The 16,629-nt window shown below is 39.8% G+C and overlaps 1 protein-coding gene across 3 annotated transcripts in view; it reads left to right on the forward strand.

Moving 5' to 3' along the window:
* SEC23IP (SEC23 interacting protein) overlaps nt 1-16,365 on the forward strand; it is a 46,678-nt gene extending 30,313 nt beyond the window's left edge. The window contains exons 14-19 of one of the 3 annotated variants that reach the window (XM_082601676.1): nt 3,512-3,667; nt 4,053-4,155; nt 5,314-5,499; nt 6,183-6,345; nt 7,197-7,298; nt 14,840-16,365. In XM_082601676.1, coding sequence (XP_082457802.1) covers nt 3,512-3,667; nt 4,053-4,155; nt 5,314-5,499; nt 6,183-6,345; nt 7,197-7,278 — 690 coding nt within the window. In that variant the 3' untranslated portion in view covers nt 7,279-7,298; nt 14,840-16,365. The remainder of the gene's footprint in view (nt 1-3,511; nt 3,668-4,052; nt 4,156-5,313; nt 5,500-6,182; nt 6,346-7,196; nt 7,299-14,839) is intronic. The other 2 variants (XM_082601675.1, XM_082601677.1) reach the window with 2 other exon arrangements.
* Nucleotides 16,366-16,629: the final 264 nt, after the last annotated feature.

Consider the following 16,629-nt stretch of genomic DNA (forward strand, 5'->3'; position numbering starts at 1 on the left):
GTCTTCATTGCTGCGCATGGGTTTTCTCTAGTTGTGGCAAGCGGGAGTTACTCTTCGTTGCGGTGTGCAGGTCTCTCATTGTGGTGGCTTCTGTTGTTGCGGAGCATGGGCTGTAGGCACACGGGCCCTTGAGCACAGACTCAGTAGTTGTGGTGCACAGGCTTAGTCGCTCCACAGCACATGGGATCTTCCCGGACCAGGGCTCGAACCCGTGTCCCCTGCATTGGCAGGCGGGTTCTTAACCACTGCACCACCAGGGAAGCCCAAAATTTGCATTTTAAAAATGTCTTTTTTTTAAACATGAGCAAACTTGAACAGATTCTAGCAAATTAAAGGCAGGTATTTCTTCACCTACCTGTGAAGGTTGGAGTGTCAGAGTTGTGGAACCAGGGGCTCCGCGCCATGAGGACACTCTCACCGCCTGCCTCTCCCTGGGAGTTGGCCTTCTCTTCCAGTGAACCTGGAATGGTGGGTGTCAGTGACTCTGGGCTCATCTCCTTATAGCTTTATTACCATAAGAGGTAAAGGAATGTACCCTGATAGGTCCAGTTAGGAAACTTGTAGGGAGGGATTTTATTTGACCTCGCCTTGAGTCTCAAGTCCATTCTGGACCAATTCTTGTTGCCTGGGGAATGGGGCATGGTTTGATTGACCCAGCCCAGGTCACATGCCATCTCCTTTGTTACCCAAAGTGTTGTTGTGGTAATCCACAGTGTGCATCATTCATTGCCAGAAAGCCAAGAAATACTGATTTAAGCAAAAGAAGAGGGGAAAAAAAATTCTCTTAACCAGGACTAATCACCATTAGCAGTTTGAACAAGGCCTTCTAGACTTTTATTTGAGCATACATTTACATAAATATTTTAACAAAAATGGAAAATACTAGAACACCATACATATCTTCCTTGACTTATGATGGGGTTATGTCCTGATAAACCTATTGTCAATTGAAAATATCCAAAGTGAAAAATGCATTTAATATACCTAACCTACCCAACGTCATAGCTTAACCTCCCCTACCTTAAACGTGCTCAGAACACTTAACATTAGGCTATAGTTGGGCAAAATCATCTAATACAAAGCCTATTTTATAATAGGCTGCCATAACGAAGTATCACAAACTGGGTAGTCTTAAGCGCCAGAAACTTACTGTCTCACAGTTCCGTGACTGAGGTGTCAGCAGGGCCTTCTTCCTCTGAAACCTATAGAGGCATCCTTCCTTGCCTCTTTCTAGCTTCTGTTGGTTTGCTGGCAGTTGTTAGCGTCCTTTGGCTTCTGTGTGCATCACTCCAATCCTCCATCTTCACATGGCACACTCCCTTTGCCTTCACATCATCTTTCCTGTGCATGCCTGTCTCTGTGTCCAAATTTCTCCTTTTTATAATAACATCAGTCGTATTGGATTTAGGGCCCACTGTAATGCTGTAAAGGCCCTATTTCCAAGTAAGGTCTGAGGTACTGATACATTTCTCTTTGGGAGGGAACATTCAACCCATAATGTTGGACATGTAGGCAGTTTTTCATTCTTTTAAGCAATCCAGTGATAAACAGTTTTAAACCAATTTTCTGTGTACATTTTTTATTCTTTCTTTCAGTTAAATAACTGGAAGTATTTATAGCTGGGTCAAAGGACGTACACATGAGAATGTTAACAGTTATTGCTGCTTGCCCCTGGAAAGGTTGTGCCAGTTTGTACTCCAGCTGGCAGTTTATAAGATTGCCTCTCTCTCCTCTCCCTCACTAGTACTGATATTATCTTTCTCCTTTAAAAATATGTAGTATTCTTACTTGTGTAACTTCTTCTAAAGAAATAATTTTTTACATGAAAATAGATTTTAATTTTTTTTTTTAGTATTTCATTTATATCTTTGATAACTGTATCTCACTGTATTTTTTTGAGCACTAGAGAGGTTGGATGTTTTATCACCTATTTTTTAGGCTTTTTTGTGTGTGTGAGGTGCTGGTTTACCTATTTTTGTATTGGGTTGCTTTTCTCTTACTGATAGTTAAGAATTTATATATTAAGGATATTGGCCCCTTGATATAAATATTTTTTCCAGTTTATAATTTTTTTTAACTTTGTTTTTTCTTCTTCTCTTTTTTTTTCTGGAACTGGGGGAAGATACGTAATCTTGAGAGTATTTTGTGGCCCTCATCAGTAGCAGAAACTATTGAATTTGCAAATATAAGGGCAAACAAAGGGATGTGAAGTCTAGACTTTGTTAGAAGGGCAGCCTAGTTAGTAGAAAGGGCATTGGTTTTGGAGTTAGAAATCCTCATTCTGCCACTCACGTGTGCTCCTGGGTAAGTGACATCACCTATTTGGGCTTCACTGTCTTCGTCTGATAAGTGGGCACGAGGGTTCCTGCCATGCCCTTCGCTCTCAGTGGACCTCTGTCATGCACTTGGATTATGCCATTCATTGTTCTTCATTCTCAGGATAGTAAAATGATGAAGACTCATATTCTGTCACTGAGCAACAAACAAAAGAGCTTTGTAAATTATAGAGTGCTGTCCGAATGTGGGTGCTTTCTCTCACTCTAGGCAGTTCTCAGTGAACTGAGAGGTTTCCCCCAAACAAGAGCTCTTTTGGGATAAATCACATTTCTTTCTTTTTTTTTTTTTTAACATCTTTATTGGAGTATAATTGCTTTACAATGCTGTGTTAGTTTCTGCTTTATAACAAAGTGAATCAGTTATATATATACATATGTTCCCATATCTCTTCCCTCTTGCATCTCCCTCCCTCCCACCCTCCCTATCCCACCCCTCTAGGTGGTCACAAAGCACCGAGCTGATCTCCCTGTGCTATGTGGCTGCTTCCCACTAGCTATCTATTTTACGTTTGGTAGGGTATATGTGTCCATGCCGCTCTCTCACTTTGTCACAGCTTACCCTCACATTTCTAATGGAAAGAAACATGCCTAATGAATGAGGGTGATAGTTATAATAGAAGTAACAGTCATTGGATGCTTAAAATATGCTAAGCACTTTATGTGGATTAGGTTATTTATTTTTCAACCACATTATGAGTTTGGCGTTGTTATGATCCCCATTTTATAGATGAGGAAACTGAGGTGGAGGCAAGAGAGGTTAAGAAACTTGGCCAGGGTCAGTCACACAGTGAGGAGTGGAGTCAGGATTCAAACTCAGGCAGTTTGATTCTAGAGTCTGTAGTTTTGACCACATTTATAACTAAAATAAATATAATACTTCCGTACACTATATATTTTATACTTTTTACTTACTTCTTACTTACTTCTTTATACAGTAAGTAAAAGTATAGTCAGAGGATGTATTAGTATGTAAAGATTTCAAAAGGAAATTTTTTGGTCCTTTGCAGCTAGCAGCAGCTGTCCGTGACTGGTTATCAGCGCTGTAAGCCACACCTTGAGGGGCATCATCTATTTTGGGACGCTTTTAATTAAGTGCAGTTCCAGTTTGAACTTGTGAATTTTGTATTACATGACATTGGAATGACCATCTTTCATTGTTTTCTGATCCTTTCTAGGTTTCTGTTGTTTACAGCTCCTTAGACTTTGAACCAGAGATTTTCTTTGCCTTGGGATCTCCAATTGGTATGTTTCTCACTATTCGAGGAGTGGATAGTATAGATGAGAACTACAGGCTTCCTACCTGCAAAGGGTTCTTCAATATTTATCATCCAGTGAGTGAACTGTGTTTACTTCTATTTTGAAGACGACGAAGCACCCGTCCTCTTTATCCTAATAGATTCTCAGATTCTTATTTCTTAGGAATTAATACTGATTTTGCTTTTGTACAACTCAGCTCTCTGACCTAAAAAATACAGTCTGATACTTTCCGATAAACTTTTCTACCAAAAAGCCTTTGTTCAAGGAAATAATTTTCTTGCTTTGCTTGCCAAGTAATTTTACCCGCAGACTTGAAAGTCTTCTTATAATTACCAGTATTTGAATAAGGTGTGAGAAGAAAATCAAAATCTCTGGTTTGCCAGATACCTGTTTTCTCACTCAACTAAGATATATAACTCAAAACAGCTTTTCATAGATTTCTAATTCTTCTATTTATAGCTTGATCCGGTGGCATATAGATTAGAACCTATGATTGTACCAGATTTGGACCTAAAAGCAGTTCTCATTCCACATCACAAAGGCAGAAAAAGACTTCACTTAGGTAAAAAGCAAATACTATAAAAACTTGTTTCCTTCCTGTCATTTTGTAATCTGTCATTTGTAATGAATTGTGTCCTTCCTGTCATTGGTAATGAGTTATGAAAATTTTAACACTAAGTTCTTATTTATTTAAATGCCTCCATTGTTCAGAACATGTTTACTAATTATTTGCAGGAGCTGTAAAGTTATGAATGAGTTCCTTCTCCTTAATGATTTCTCCTTGATAACATTCTAATTGTTGACATAATAAGGAATGGAGAAAGTTGGTAATAAATTGATGAGGTGCATAGATTTTGATAGAATTTGGTTATAGTTTTTGGAATTGGGAAGCAAAGTAACTTTTGAACTAATGACCAAACCATCAAGAAATAAAAATTTGATGATAAGTCAAGCAAGCTGTTTTTTCCTTGCTAACTAAACAAACTTTTCCTATTTAAAAAATTCATTAAACAAAATGGATTGATAATAATTCCAAGTAGGGTTTAGGTTTCTTTATGCCTATTAATGGTGTATAGTACTTCTTATCCATAGGTTTAAAAGAAGGAACAGTGATCATGCCCTCTTATTTTAAATACCTTCCTTTTTTTTCTAACGTTGCACCATGCTTTATAAACACAATTAACTCTTTTGAAGTTAAATGAGAAATTTGATACGCTAAGGCTATGAATTCATATATTTTTTATTAGACAAAAACAGAAAAGCTGAAGGGGCAGGAGTTTCTTCATTTTTAAATTAGAAGTTTAAATTGTGGTTATATCAGAATCTCAAATTCTCAAAACCATTTCACCGATACGTATTAGAAAAACAATCATCTTTTTAACCTTGTGGGCCCATTTTTTAACTTACAGTAAAAAAAAAAGCACATAAATGTACTTATTACATTTTTATGGTATTTGAACTCCTTTTTTTTTGGAGAGAGGAAATGTATAGGTTTAGGCTGGATCAAGTTTAGTTGTTAAAAAAAATGACAGAATAAGACTCCTCAAAACATTTTAATACGTTGGAAGTTCTTGGCTGAGAAACTCCATATATTTGACATTTAAGAGAAGAGTAAGAGGTCTTATCCTGTCTGAGAATAGTATAACTTTTGTTTTAAGTTTTGTGGTGCAGAATTTAACCCAGTAACTAATAACTTGATATGTCATCTTAATCTCTTTAGAGTTGAAAGAAAGTCTGTCTCGTATGGGATCTGATTTGAAGCAGGGTTTCATTAGCTCTCTGAAAAGTGCTTGGCAGACATTAAATGAGTTTGCCCGTGCTCATACCTCTTCAACTCAGCTGCAAGAAGAATTGGAGAAGGTAGCCAATCAAATCAAAGAAGAAGAAGAAAAGCAAGTAGTTGAAGGTAAATTTGACATTTGAGGCATTTTCCAGTACAAATATTTGTGAACATAGCACACATAAATTATTTGATGATGGTTTTCCATTGTAGTCTTTTTTGCTGAAATGTAGAGGCTTTTCCTATAAAGGAAAATCAGTTAGGATAAACTGTACTTCAAAATGCATGTCATCTTTTTTTTTTTTTTTTTTTACTAGGTTTTGGGCTCATAGTTGCTGAACTTTTTACTCTGCAGGCTTAAAATTTTGTTGAGATTTATAAGGCCAGAGTGGAATGTCAGAGTTGAGAACTAAGTTAGTATTCAGGCATCTGAATGACCCCCTGTGAGAAATGTTCTCCCGGTACTATGTCTGACTGTACTGTGTCGTTGTAGACTGTACACGTAATGTCAGGTCGTTGTGCCATGATGTTTTTGATTCTTTCAGATTCTAATTCTATTTCCTTTCTTTCTACAATGCTCTCTCACCCCTTTTCTTCAAAACTTCTGTCGGCTCGTTGGCTCTTTCTCCTCTCTCTCGGGGAACCAGCCCCTCTTCCCCTGGCTCTTTGGAGGAATGGGAAGTGAGCCTGGTAGTTCCCCAGGTTGCTACGTGTGTCAAGCAATATTCTCTTGAGCCCAGAAGGTCAACTAAAGTCAAAGGATAATGATTAAGTGATTGACTTTGATATTGAAATGGTTTAAATTCTAGCAGAAAAGACTGTTGAAAGTCCAGATTTTTCCAAGGATGAGGACTACTTAGGAAAGGTTGGAATGTTAAACGGAGGCCGCCGAATTGACTATGTTCTTCAAGAAAAGCCAATAGAGAGTTTTAATGAATATCTTTTCGCTCTTCAGAGTCACTTATGCTATTGGTAAGTATTTTCATCTTGGATAACATTCATGTGGGCTTCACGTTGCAGCACATACAGCGGTTTTAGTGAGGTTCTTGCTGATTTACCATTTGCAATTTGAATGCCCATATATTCAAAATCAGTATTTTCCCCCTTTAGTTTAGTTATCCACAAGATGGCAGCATGTCATCTGCCTTTGACCAAAGGCCTTTGGTACTTGCACACCGTTTTGGCAGGGATGCCTTTCACAGAATGGGAATGGTAGGGACTTTGAAAGCCATCCTTTTGTGTATCCTCCGTCACCAAGGAGAACTGCGGCATAGCTATTTTGGAGCTGATTGGTATTCATCCAGTTTTTAAGGACAGCTCTGAGATTACACTACTTTATTTTCATTTGCCCTTCTTAGGTAGAATTGAATAGAAACAAAGCTGCATTCTCCATCTTTATGCATAGAGGTTAAATTCTTTCTTTTTTAAAATAATTAATTAATTAATTAATTTTTGGCTGCATCTTCATTGCTGCCTGTGGGCTTTCTCTAGTTGCGGAGAGTGGGGGCTACTCTTCGTTGGGGTGCGTGGGCTTCTCATTGTGGTGGCTTCTCTTGTTGCGGAACACAGGCTCTAGGCACGCGGGCTTCGGTAATTGTGGCACGCGGGCCCAGTAGTTGTGGCTCACAGGCTCTAGAGCACAGGCTCAGTAGTTGTGGTGCACAGGCTGAGTTGCTCCACAGCATGTGGGATCTTCCCGGACCAGGGCTCGAACCCGTGTCCCCTGAATTGGCAGGCGGATTCTTAACCACTGCGCCACCAGGGAAGTCCTAGAGGTTAATTTCTAATTATCTCTTAAGTAAATGTGCTTTTCTTTGTAATAGGGAATCTGAAGATACTGCCCTGTTATTACTTAAAGAAATTTATCGAACAATGAGCATTAGTCCAGAACAGCCCCAGCATTGATTGGACTTCAGCTTCACTGTGTGAGTTTATCTTTATTGTGTGTATAAATTCTGAATGTTTCATTCTGAAGCCTCTTTTATGGAGTTGATGTTGACTATAATTTTTTCTTTTTTCTGTTTCCTCTGAGTGTTTTTCTTTCTTTCTTTCTTTTTTAAAATTCAGAATAGAGACATTAAGGAACCAAACTCACAATACCTTAAAAAAACAGAGGTTTATTTTTCATACATAACAGGAAGGGTTCATCTATTGAACGATGTCACTAGATCATTTGCATCTTTTCACCTGCCTGTTGGCTCTTGTTGCCTTGTGGTTATTAGGTAGCTCCCGTAGTTCTAGATATCACATCTGCGTTCGGGGCATGAAGAAGGTGAGAAAGGGTGGTATTGGTTATATATATCTATCTTAATTAGGAAAACAGAAGCATCTCCAAAAATTTACTCACGCCTGTTGACTAAGCCTGTGTCACATGTCCCATGTCCCCCCCTCAACCCCAAACTGCTTGAAAGATTGTAAAGGTTTTATTTTAAGCATTCCCAGTCATTATCGAGGGAAGGAATAGAGAAGGGGGTTAAACCTATAATGCATAGACCAATCTGCAAGTTGGCCACACTCTGTAACCTGACTGTTCTCCTGAGACAACTGATGCCAGTTTTTCCTCACTAGATTATACATCACTTCAAAAAATAGATAATGTGTTTTTTAAAAAGTTAGAACTTTTATAGCCTTTGATAGAGTGAAATGCAAAGTGGTGAGCTCTAGATTGCTGAAATCAAAAGTAGTTCCTGGCACTTTTTGGTTTTTTAATCATAATTGATAAGTGCAGTCCTCACCTTCTATTTTGGAGAGGTAACCACTTTTAGTAGGATTTTCTTAAAGAAGTTTTCCTGTGCGTGTGTCCAATCAAATACGTGTTCATGTCAAAACAGAAGGATCTCATTGACTGTATTGTTCTGCAGCTTGATGTTGTCGATCAGCCGTACAGCTTGCATAGTAACTTGTGTAGATCTTTTTCATTCTCTTTAATGGCTACATAGGAATCCATTGTATGGCTATGCCCCATCATATTTAGCCAGCTTCCTGTTCCTGGACATTTAGGTCATTTCCTAATGTGTATTAGAAGACCTTAACAGAGTAGGTAAGAGGTATAAAAGGCCATTTTGTAATCAGACTTTTGATACAGTTTTATCAGTTCTCAGCATTTCTGATATTATAATATTAAAATAAACTAAATGTAATGTCAAGAGTTACCTCAGTCCAGATTTTCAATTATGAAATAGTCATTCAGTTGGTTGACAGATATTTATTCAGCACCGACTGTGTGCCAGACGCCAGTTTTCATCCTGGGGATAAGTGGTAAATGAGGTTGCATTCTCACCTTTAAGGAAATTGCCTTCTGCTGGGAGGAGATTACAGTAAGCCTGTACTCTAATTCACAAGTAAATGTCAGCTTTTGATAGGTTCTGTGGAAAAGACAAAATAGGAAGAGGTTGAGAGTGACTGGGGGTGCTTCCAGGGAAGGCCTTGCCAAGCTGATGATATGTGAGTTGAAATTTGAACGGTGAGAAGGAGGTGGACACCTGGAGATACGGGGAGAAGAGTCCAGGCAGAGAGAAGGGCAAATGCCAGGGCCATGAGATGGGAGCCGATGTGTTGTGTTTGAGGGACAGAGAGCAGACCCGCGTAGCCAGAGGGGAGAAGAGGACAGAGGTAGGTGGGCCTGACTGCGAGGGATCTGGCAGGACGTTTGCGTTTTGTTCTAAGCATAATGGAAACACTGGGCGTTTTTAAGAAGAGGAGCGACATCATTTGGTTTATACTTTAGAAAGATTGCTTTGGGTGCTGGGTGGAGGGTGGGCTGTTGGGCAAGGATGGAGGGACAGCAGGTCAGAGGCTGGTGGTGACTCCGACTAGGGGTGTAGTGATAGGGATGGTGAAAGATGATTGAACTCAGGGCTAGTGCGGGGGTAGCGATGTCCAGGACTTACGGATGAGTTCAGTGTGGGCAGTGCGGGGAAGAAGAGTTAAGGACGGCCCTTAGGGTTTTGATGTGAGCAGCTGAGTGGTTGCTGGTACCTTTTCCTGGGAAGGCTTGTTGGGGGAGCAGGGTTTTGGGGGTTGTGGGGATGGAGAGTCGGTAGTGGATGATGTTAGTCTGAAGATAATAATGACCTTAGAATCATCAGCACATACTTGCCATCTGAAGCCAGAAACTGGATGAGGTCACTTAGGAGTGTGTCAGTGGACAAGAGAGAAGTCTGGGAAGTGAAAGAAAAGCCAGGGGCTTGTGGTCTCAGGGAAGCTGAGAGATTGTTTCAAGGAGAGAGCAGTCAGCCATGTGAAATGCCACTGAGAGGTCGAGTAAGAGGAGGACCAAGAATTGGCCACTGGCTTGAAGAGGACACAGGACGTCATTGGTGACCGTGAGCAAAGCTGTTTTCATATCACGGCAGAGGTTCAGTGGGCCGAGGGGAGGCAAGGGATCAGAGGAACGAGTTGCGCTGTGAAGGGTAACAGAGGTAAGACGGAGACATTTTATGATATCAAGGTGCGTTTGTTTGCTAACGACCGTGATCCAGTATTGAGGGAGAAGTTGATAATGCAAGAGCTAAAGGGGATATTATTGGAGGAAAGACTTGAGAAGTCAGTGGGGGGTAGGGCCAGGGCACATCGAAGGGTTTTGTCTCAGAAAAAGAGCAGGGCTGCCTCTTCCATGGGACCGGAGGAAGGCCGAGAGTGAGGGCACAGTATGGGTAGTGGGTAACGGCGGTGGTGGGTAGACGGGGGTTCTCTGGCCTCCTGTCCTAAGTGTGTGACAGTCAGGTCACGGTCAAGGGCTGTGGGAGACGTGAGGAGAGAGGGGAGCAGAAGTACACTCCCCTCAGAGTGTGGGGAAAGGGATTTACCAGCAAAGTGTGGTAGGAGTGTATTGCAGGCTTGAGTGCCCATTCGATATTTTGGTCATAAATTTGAAGTGAGTACAGTTGGCACGACCGCCTGACTTTTCTCCGGCCATGTGCTGCTACGTGGTTGAGGTGCACAGTAAGAGATAATTGGGTTTACTAGGATTAGGGTTTTGCCAGGTGACTTAAGACAGGAGGAGAAAGACAAGGGAGCTAAGGGAGGTGATAGAGACTGAAAAGAGCGAGAGGTCAGTGCAGGATGAGGTCGGAGAATCACAGGAGTGAGGAGATTCCCAGTGGGTGGTGACCCAGAGGTTGGGATGGGGGACGCAATGAGGATCACTGAGGCAGCGCTGGGAGGGAGTCACTGTGCCCTGGGATCTGGGTGCTGCGACCCTCTGCTAAACAAGTGCTCTGTGTGCTTCAAAAACCATTAAAAAATTATAAAACGATAGTGCCTCATACAGAAACTTTAGAAAAATGTAGAAAAGAAGCAGCAGAAATCACCTATAATCTTGCTAACTAAAAGTGTTAGAAGTTAATCCTTCTAAGCTTTTTCTAAGTCTTGGTGTATTTCCTATATATTTTTTAAACATCTTTATTGGAGTATAATTGCTTTACAATGTTGTGCTAGTTTCTGCTTTATAACAAAGTGAATCAGTTACACATATACATGTGTTCCCATATCTCCTCCCTCCTGCGTTTCCCTCCCACCCTCCCTATCCCACCCCTCTAGGAGGTCACAAAGCACCGAGCTGATATCACTGTGCTATGCGACTGCTTCCTACTAGCTATCTACCTTACATTTGGTAGTGTATATATGTCCATGCCACTCTCTCACTTTGTCCCAGCTTACCCTTCCCCATCCCCATATCCTCAAGTCCATTCTCTATTCCTGTCCTGCCCCTAGGTTCTTCAGAACCATTTTTCTTTTTTTTAGATTCCATATATATGTGTTAGCATACGGTATTTGTTTTTCTCTTTCTGACTTAACTTCACTCTGTATGACAGTCTCTAGGTCCATCCACCTCATCAGTGTATTTCATATTATTTGCTATTTTTTTTGCCTGTTTTTTTCCACTTGGGAGTATATTGTATAGTTTTTCCACCTTAGCCTACAACATGGGGTGTGTGTGTATTTACCATTTTTGTTTTTCTGAGTGGGTTATGCATACAGTTGGTTCAGCTTTTATTTATTTATTTTTTAGGAAGAGACTCTTCCTTTTTTAAAAAAATATTTAAATATTTATTTATTTATTTATTTAGGCTGTGCTGAGTCTTAGTTGCAGCATGCGGACTCTTAGCTGCAGCATGCAGGCAGGATCTAGTTCCCCCACCAGGGATCAAACCTGTGCCCCCTGCACTGGGAACGTGGAGTCTTACCCATTGGAACTCCAGTCTTATCCACTGGAACACCAGGTCCCTGTTTCACCTTTTAGAAGTGACAGAAGAGAGGGCTCTTCCTCTTACACTTCTTCCCCAGTGTCCCTGCCTGGAGGCAACCAGCGTTCCAGGTTTTGTGTATCCTTCTAGCACATACATGATTTTTTTTCCTTTTTAAAAGACAAATACTAGCAAAATAAGACACGCTTCTTATGTTTGTATCTTTGAGATTTTCCCATATCCATCCACTCATCCATCCATCCACCCATCATCCATGCATCATTTGCTGAGCACCTTACTTACTAAGTGCCAGGTACTAGTGTCTACGCCCCGGGGTTCACAGCAGTGGACCAAACAGTCTCTGCCCTCAAGGATCTTCTTTCCTCTGGGGGAGGGCAGACTGTAAATAAACAATGGAAGTGTGCCGGATGGTTAAAAATAGAGCAGCAGGAAAAGGACGAGAGGGAGTGCATTTGGGCTGGGAACAAGCTGCTGTTGTGTATAAAATGGCAAGGGACATCCTCACTGATAGAATGTCATTTGAGCAAGTGAGCCAGGTGGATATCTGGGGGAGGAAGATCATCTCAGGCAGAAAGGATATATATCAGAACAAAAGAGCCGCCTTATTCTTTTCAGTGATTGTATAGTACTCCATTGACTGTTACACCATAATTTGTTTAACCGTCCCTTACTGATGGGCCTATAGGTTATCTAATCTTTTACTAGTATGAACAGTGCTTCAGAGATACATGGATATTTAATAGTTGCATTATATTTCATTTTATAGTTCTATTTATTAAAATCCTTAATTTATCTACCACTGTTGCACACTTAGGTGATTTTCCAACTTTTCACTGTTATAAATAATTCTGACATGTAGTTGTACATACTTTCTGCACATCTCTGACTGCTTGGCATAAATTCCTAGATGTAGCATTGTTAGATCTAAGGATAGTCACATTTTAAAAAAGCTTTTCATCTGTATTTGTTGTAAAGTTGCATTTCAGGAAGGTTGCTGAAGTTTCATAGCGGCCATCCATATATATGCCATCCATATGAGTGCTGCACCCTTTTGCCCACACTAGGTATTACTGTTTTTTTTTAAAGTTTTGCTAATTTGATAGCTAGAAATTATTATATCATTTTTTTTTAAGATGTTGGGGGTAGGAGTTTATTAATTAATTTATTTATTTTTGCTGTGTTGGGTCTTTGTTTCTGTGCGAGGGCTTTCTCTAGTTGTGGCAAGCGGGGGCCACTCCTCATCGCGGTGCGTGGGCCTCTCACTATCGCGGCCTCTTCCGCTGCGGAGCACAGGCTCCAGACACGCAGGCTCAGTAGTTGTGGCTCACGGGCCTAGTTGCTCCGTGGCATGTGGGATCTTCCCAAACCAGGGCTCGAACTCGTGTCCCCCGCATTAGCAGGCAGACTCTCAACCACTGCGCCACCAGGGAAGCCCTATATCATTGTTTTATTTTGCATTTCTATTACTAGTGAAATTGAGCATGTTTAATGTAATTTAATTGGCCATTTCTACTTTTATCAGTTGCCAGTTTTTGACCTTTGTGCATTTTTCTGGCGGTGTGGGGTGGGGTATTTCTGTTTCTGGTTGATTTATAATTATGACAGTTAAGGGTATTAACCTTTGGTCATTGCAAATTTTTTTTCCAGTTTGACATTTGCCTTTTATTTTTATGCTTTGGATTTTTGAGGGGTGGGGTGGGGAGCATGTTTTAAAAATATGTAGGTCAGTCTTTTAAGATTAATTATTATTTAGATAATTATATATTCTCTTTTAGTTCTTATATGGTTTTGCTTTTTCATCTAACTTTATAGGTTAGAAGGATATGGTATAGAGAGGGATTGAACTTTTTTCTTAAATAGTTAATCTTTTTTGCCTGTGCCATATATTGAACAGTGTACCCTTTTGTCGTTGGCTTGATGTTTTTATCATGTGCTATTGTTTGACCTTTTTTTTATCATATGCCCAATATTTGTTTTCTTGGCTTTCTGACATCTCTTCTATTGAGTTATTTATCTGCCTACCAGAGAAATAACTGATTTATCTGATTTCATATTATGTATTTTCCACATTTTAGTATCTTTAAATATGGAGTGCATCTTAAAAATCAGCTGTTGCCTTAATGGAAGTTGAGTTCTCCCTGAGAGGGTTTGAGTTTTCTTCTGCTAGTCACTTGGGGGCACTACCGGTCTGAGTCTGTTGAAGCTAATATCTCTGCTTGAGATTTTCTTGGCCTTTGCTGGTATTGTGAACTCAGAGCACAGAATTTGTAGGTAGGTTGGGGTGGAGGTACCAGTGCAAATATCAAGGAATTATTTCCCCCTCTTCCTGTTGTCAGGGAAGTGGTATGCAGGCTTCCTTGCCTTCTCTTCTGGAGGAAGCGTTGTTATTATTATTTTTTTTAACCCCTCATTGAGGCTGTTGCCATTTGGTATCCCCACTTTTTGTGAGGGTCTCTGTCTCCTTTTAGATTCCATACCCTGGACATCTTTTCTTTGCATGGTACATAAAACAATATTGCATCTTACAATTGATGCTGTCTTAGAATCAGTGAAAGTTTTTAATATCTGGCAGTGCAAGTTCTTGGTATACTATGTTCTTGGCTATTATTCCAAATGAACTTTGAAATGATTTAAGTTCCCCTGACATTCTCTCTGCACAAAACAAAGCAAAACAAAGTCCAAACAGTAGTAGTCCTGGGATTGTGATACATCTGATATGAAAAATGAAGAACCTTTTATTTCACACATGATTTGTTCACTGTAATTGTTTTACTTCTTATACGTGGTTATAAAATTTAGGCAAGAAGTTAGTGCCCAATGTTACGCTGGTACTATAAAATAATTAATTTAAAATATTAACAATCCTTCTATACTTGGTTCATTGAAGCATAGACAATTTTGCTGAATAATTTTTTTCTGCCCTTTAACCCTTTTTAAGTTTGTTCTTTAAAAAGCCTCAGATTAACCCAACAGATAATTCACTTTATATTTTGTCTTTTATTTTCTATACTCATTTTGTTATGAAGGTTATCAGGCTAGTTCATCTCACCAAACACTCCCTGATGCCCTTTCATCCCTCCAGAAGGCCTGTCTGAGGACTTGTGCTCGCAGGCTGTTCTTCAGAGGCAGTTTGCAATGTTTGTTTGGCACTTGACAGTGTGTTTGTTCTTTTACTTCAGAAAGGAACGACAGTGCGTTGTTGTGTTATTACTATAAGTTTGTAAAGCTGACCGAGGATTCTTTTTCTTCTTTTAAAGACATTCTTGTCTTTACAGAAAGTTGCAGAGTATAAATTACATTGCTGAGAAAGTCCTCAGAGGACATCCCCGGCCTGCTCCTGTGATGGATGACAGGAATGTGGTTCACCGACGGTTACTCTGCTGTAACTCTCCGATGCAGGGCTTCATTGAAAAGAAAACATACAGAACAAAAAGACGGTGAAATAAATCAGGACCACATTTGGACTGTGTAGATGAGAAGAAGAAAGTATTAAAATGATGCAGTTAAAAACTCCTCAGATCAGTTTAGTTGTACAGTTGTCCAAGTAATATGTGATATCAATGAAGAAATATTTGTAGCATGCAGACGGTTGTTTCTTTCTTAAAAAACTATTGTCAGTGGGCTATTCAACTTGCATTTTTTTAAAATTAAGGTAGTATGTTCTATGGACTTCTTGAGAAACTATAATAATACAGTTTTAAAAAAATGTATGTTCTACTTTAAATGTGAATTATAGTTCTGAGCTGCTTTAATGCGGGGTCATTTGTATCTGTTAGCGGAAGTAACCAAGATCACTTCTGTTCCAAGCCGAACTGCTGTCTTTAAGAAGCCTTCCAGGCTGTTGCTGAGAGCAGAGCTGTGGAAGGAAGTGAGATGCTCCGCACTTCACAGAAGACTTGTGAGGTGCTCCCCCAGCATCACTGCCACCAGCAGTGGGGAGCAAACGAGAAGTTTTTCCGTTTGTCACCTAAGGTAGCTGTGCAGTCGCCTCATTGCTGAAGTTCCAATCAGTGTGAGAACCACAGGAGAATTTTTTTGGATTTTGGTTTTTTTGCTTTGTATTAATTTCACTTCTACCAAAGTATTTGAAAGTATGAACTGTATTGGCTTTTAGACTATAACTCTATTTCATGAAAAGACTGTTCTGTGATATTTTGTTTTACTGTAACTTCAAATTATCTAAATATTTTCCTAATACTACGTGGAAATGCTGATTTTCTTTTGTTATGCAGTAGGAACATTTTACACTGTTTACATAGTTCTCATGGAACATAGAATTTTTGGAAAGCCACATATGATACACATTTTTTGTGTATATATTCTAGTTAGTGTGAATAAAACAGTAACATCAATGCATTTTTTTAAAGCAGAAACCTTCTGTATTCTTCTTGTCTTCCTTAAAAGTATTCCTATGAGTTCAGTGGTCATTTACTTTTCATTGTGAACACCTGCTCTGTAGTTAATACATAACCGTAGCATTTGCTCCTAATAATTAGGACAGGATTAGGACAGTAGAGTTTTTGAGCTGCAGGTGACCCCGGACAGCATATATCCCAACCACCTCATTATGCAGCCGAGGACACTAAATGCCTTTCTCAGGCTGCTGGCTGGCAGGTCTGGGCTGGAATACAGTTTCCCTGACTCCCTTTTGGCCTTCATTTCTCTACACCAGTACTGTTACCTCTCAATTTCCTCTTAACTTCCCCAAACTGATGAAATAAAGAAAAATAAGGGTTATTTATGTATATTTTAATAAAATCCAGTTTGATTTTTCAACTTACAACTGGTTTTGTCTGTATTATTCAGCCTGTATCTTCTGAATATTGGGCAGAGGGGAAGAAACACTTGAACCAGTGTCCAGAGTAGAAACGTGTACCAGCTCAGTTTTAGGAATCTTGTGATTTTAACACCTGGGAAAATATAAAATAGGATTTTAGAGGGTAACTCTGCTGTGGACAGAGTTTATATCACTCTTCAATTTCTTAAAAAAAAACAAACAAAACCAAAGCCAAAACAGTAATAGGTCTGAGGGCAGAGTCTGTATTTA

Source organism: Mesoplodon mirus, assembly GCF_964341445.2.
Source record: "Mesoplodon mirus genome assembly, chromosome: 2".
Classification (NCBI taxonomy): Eukaryota; Metazoa; Chordata; class Mammalia; order Artiodactyla; family Ziphiidae; genus Mesoplodon; species Mesoplodon mirus.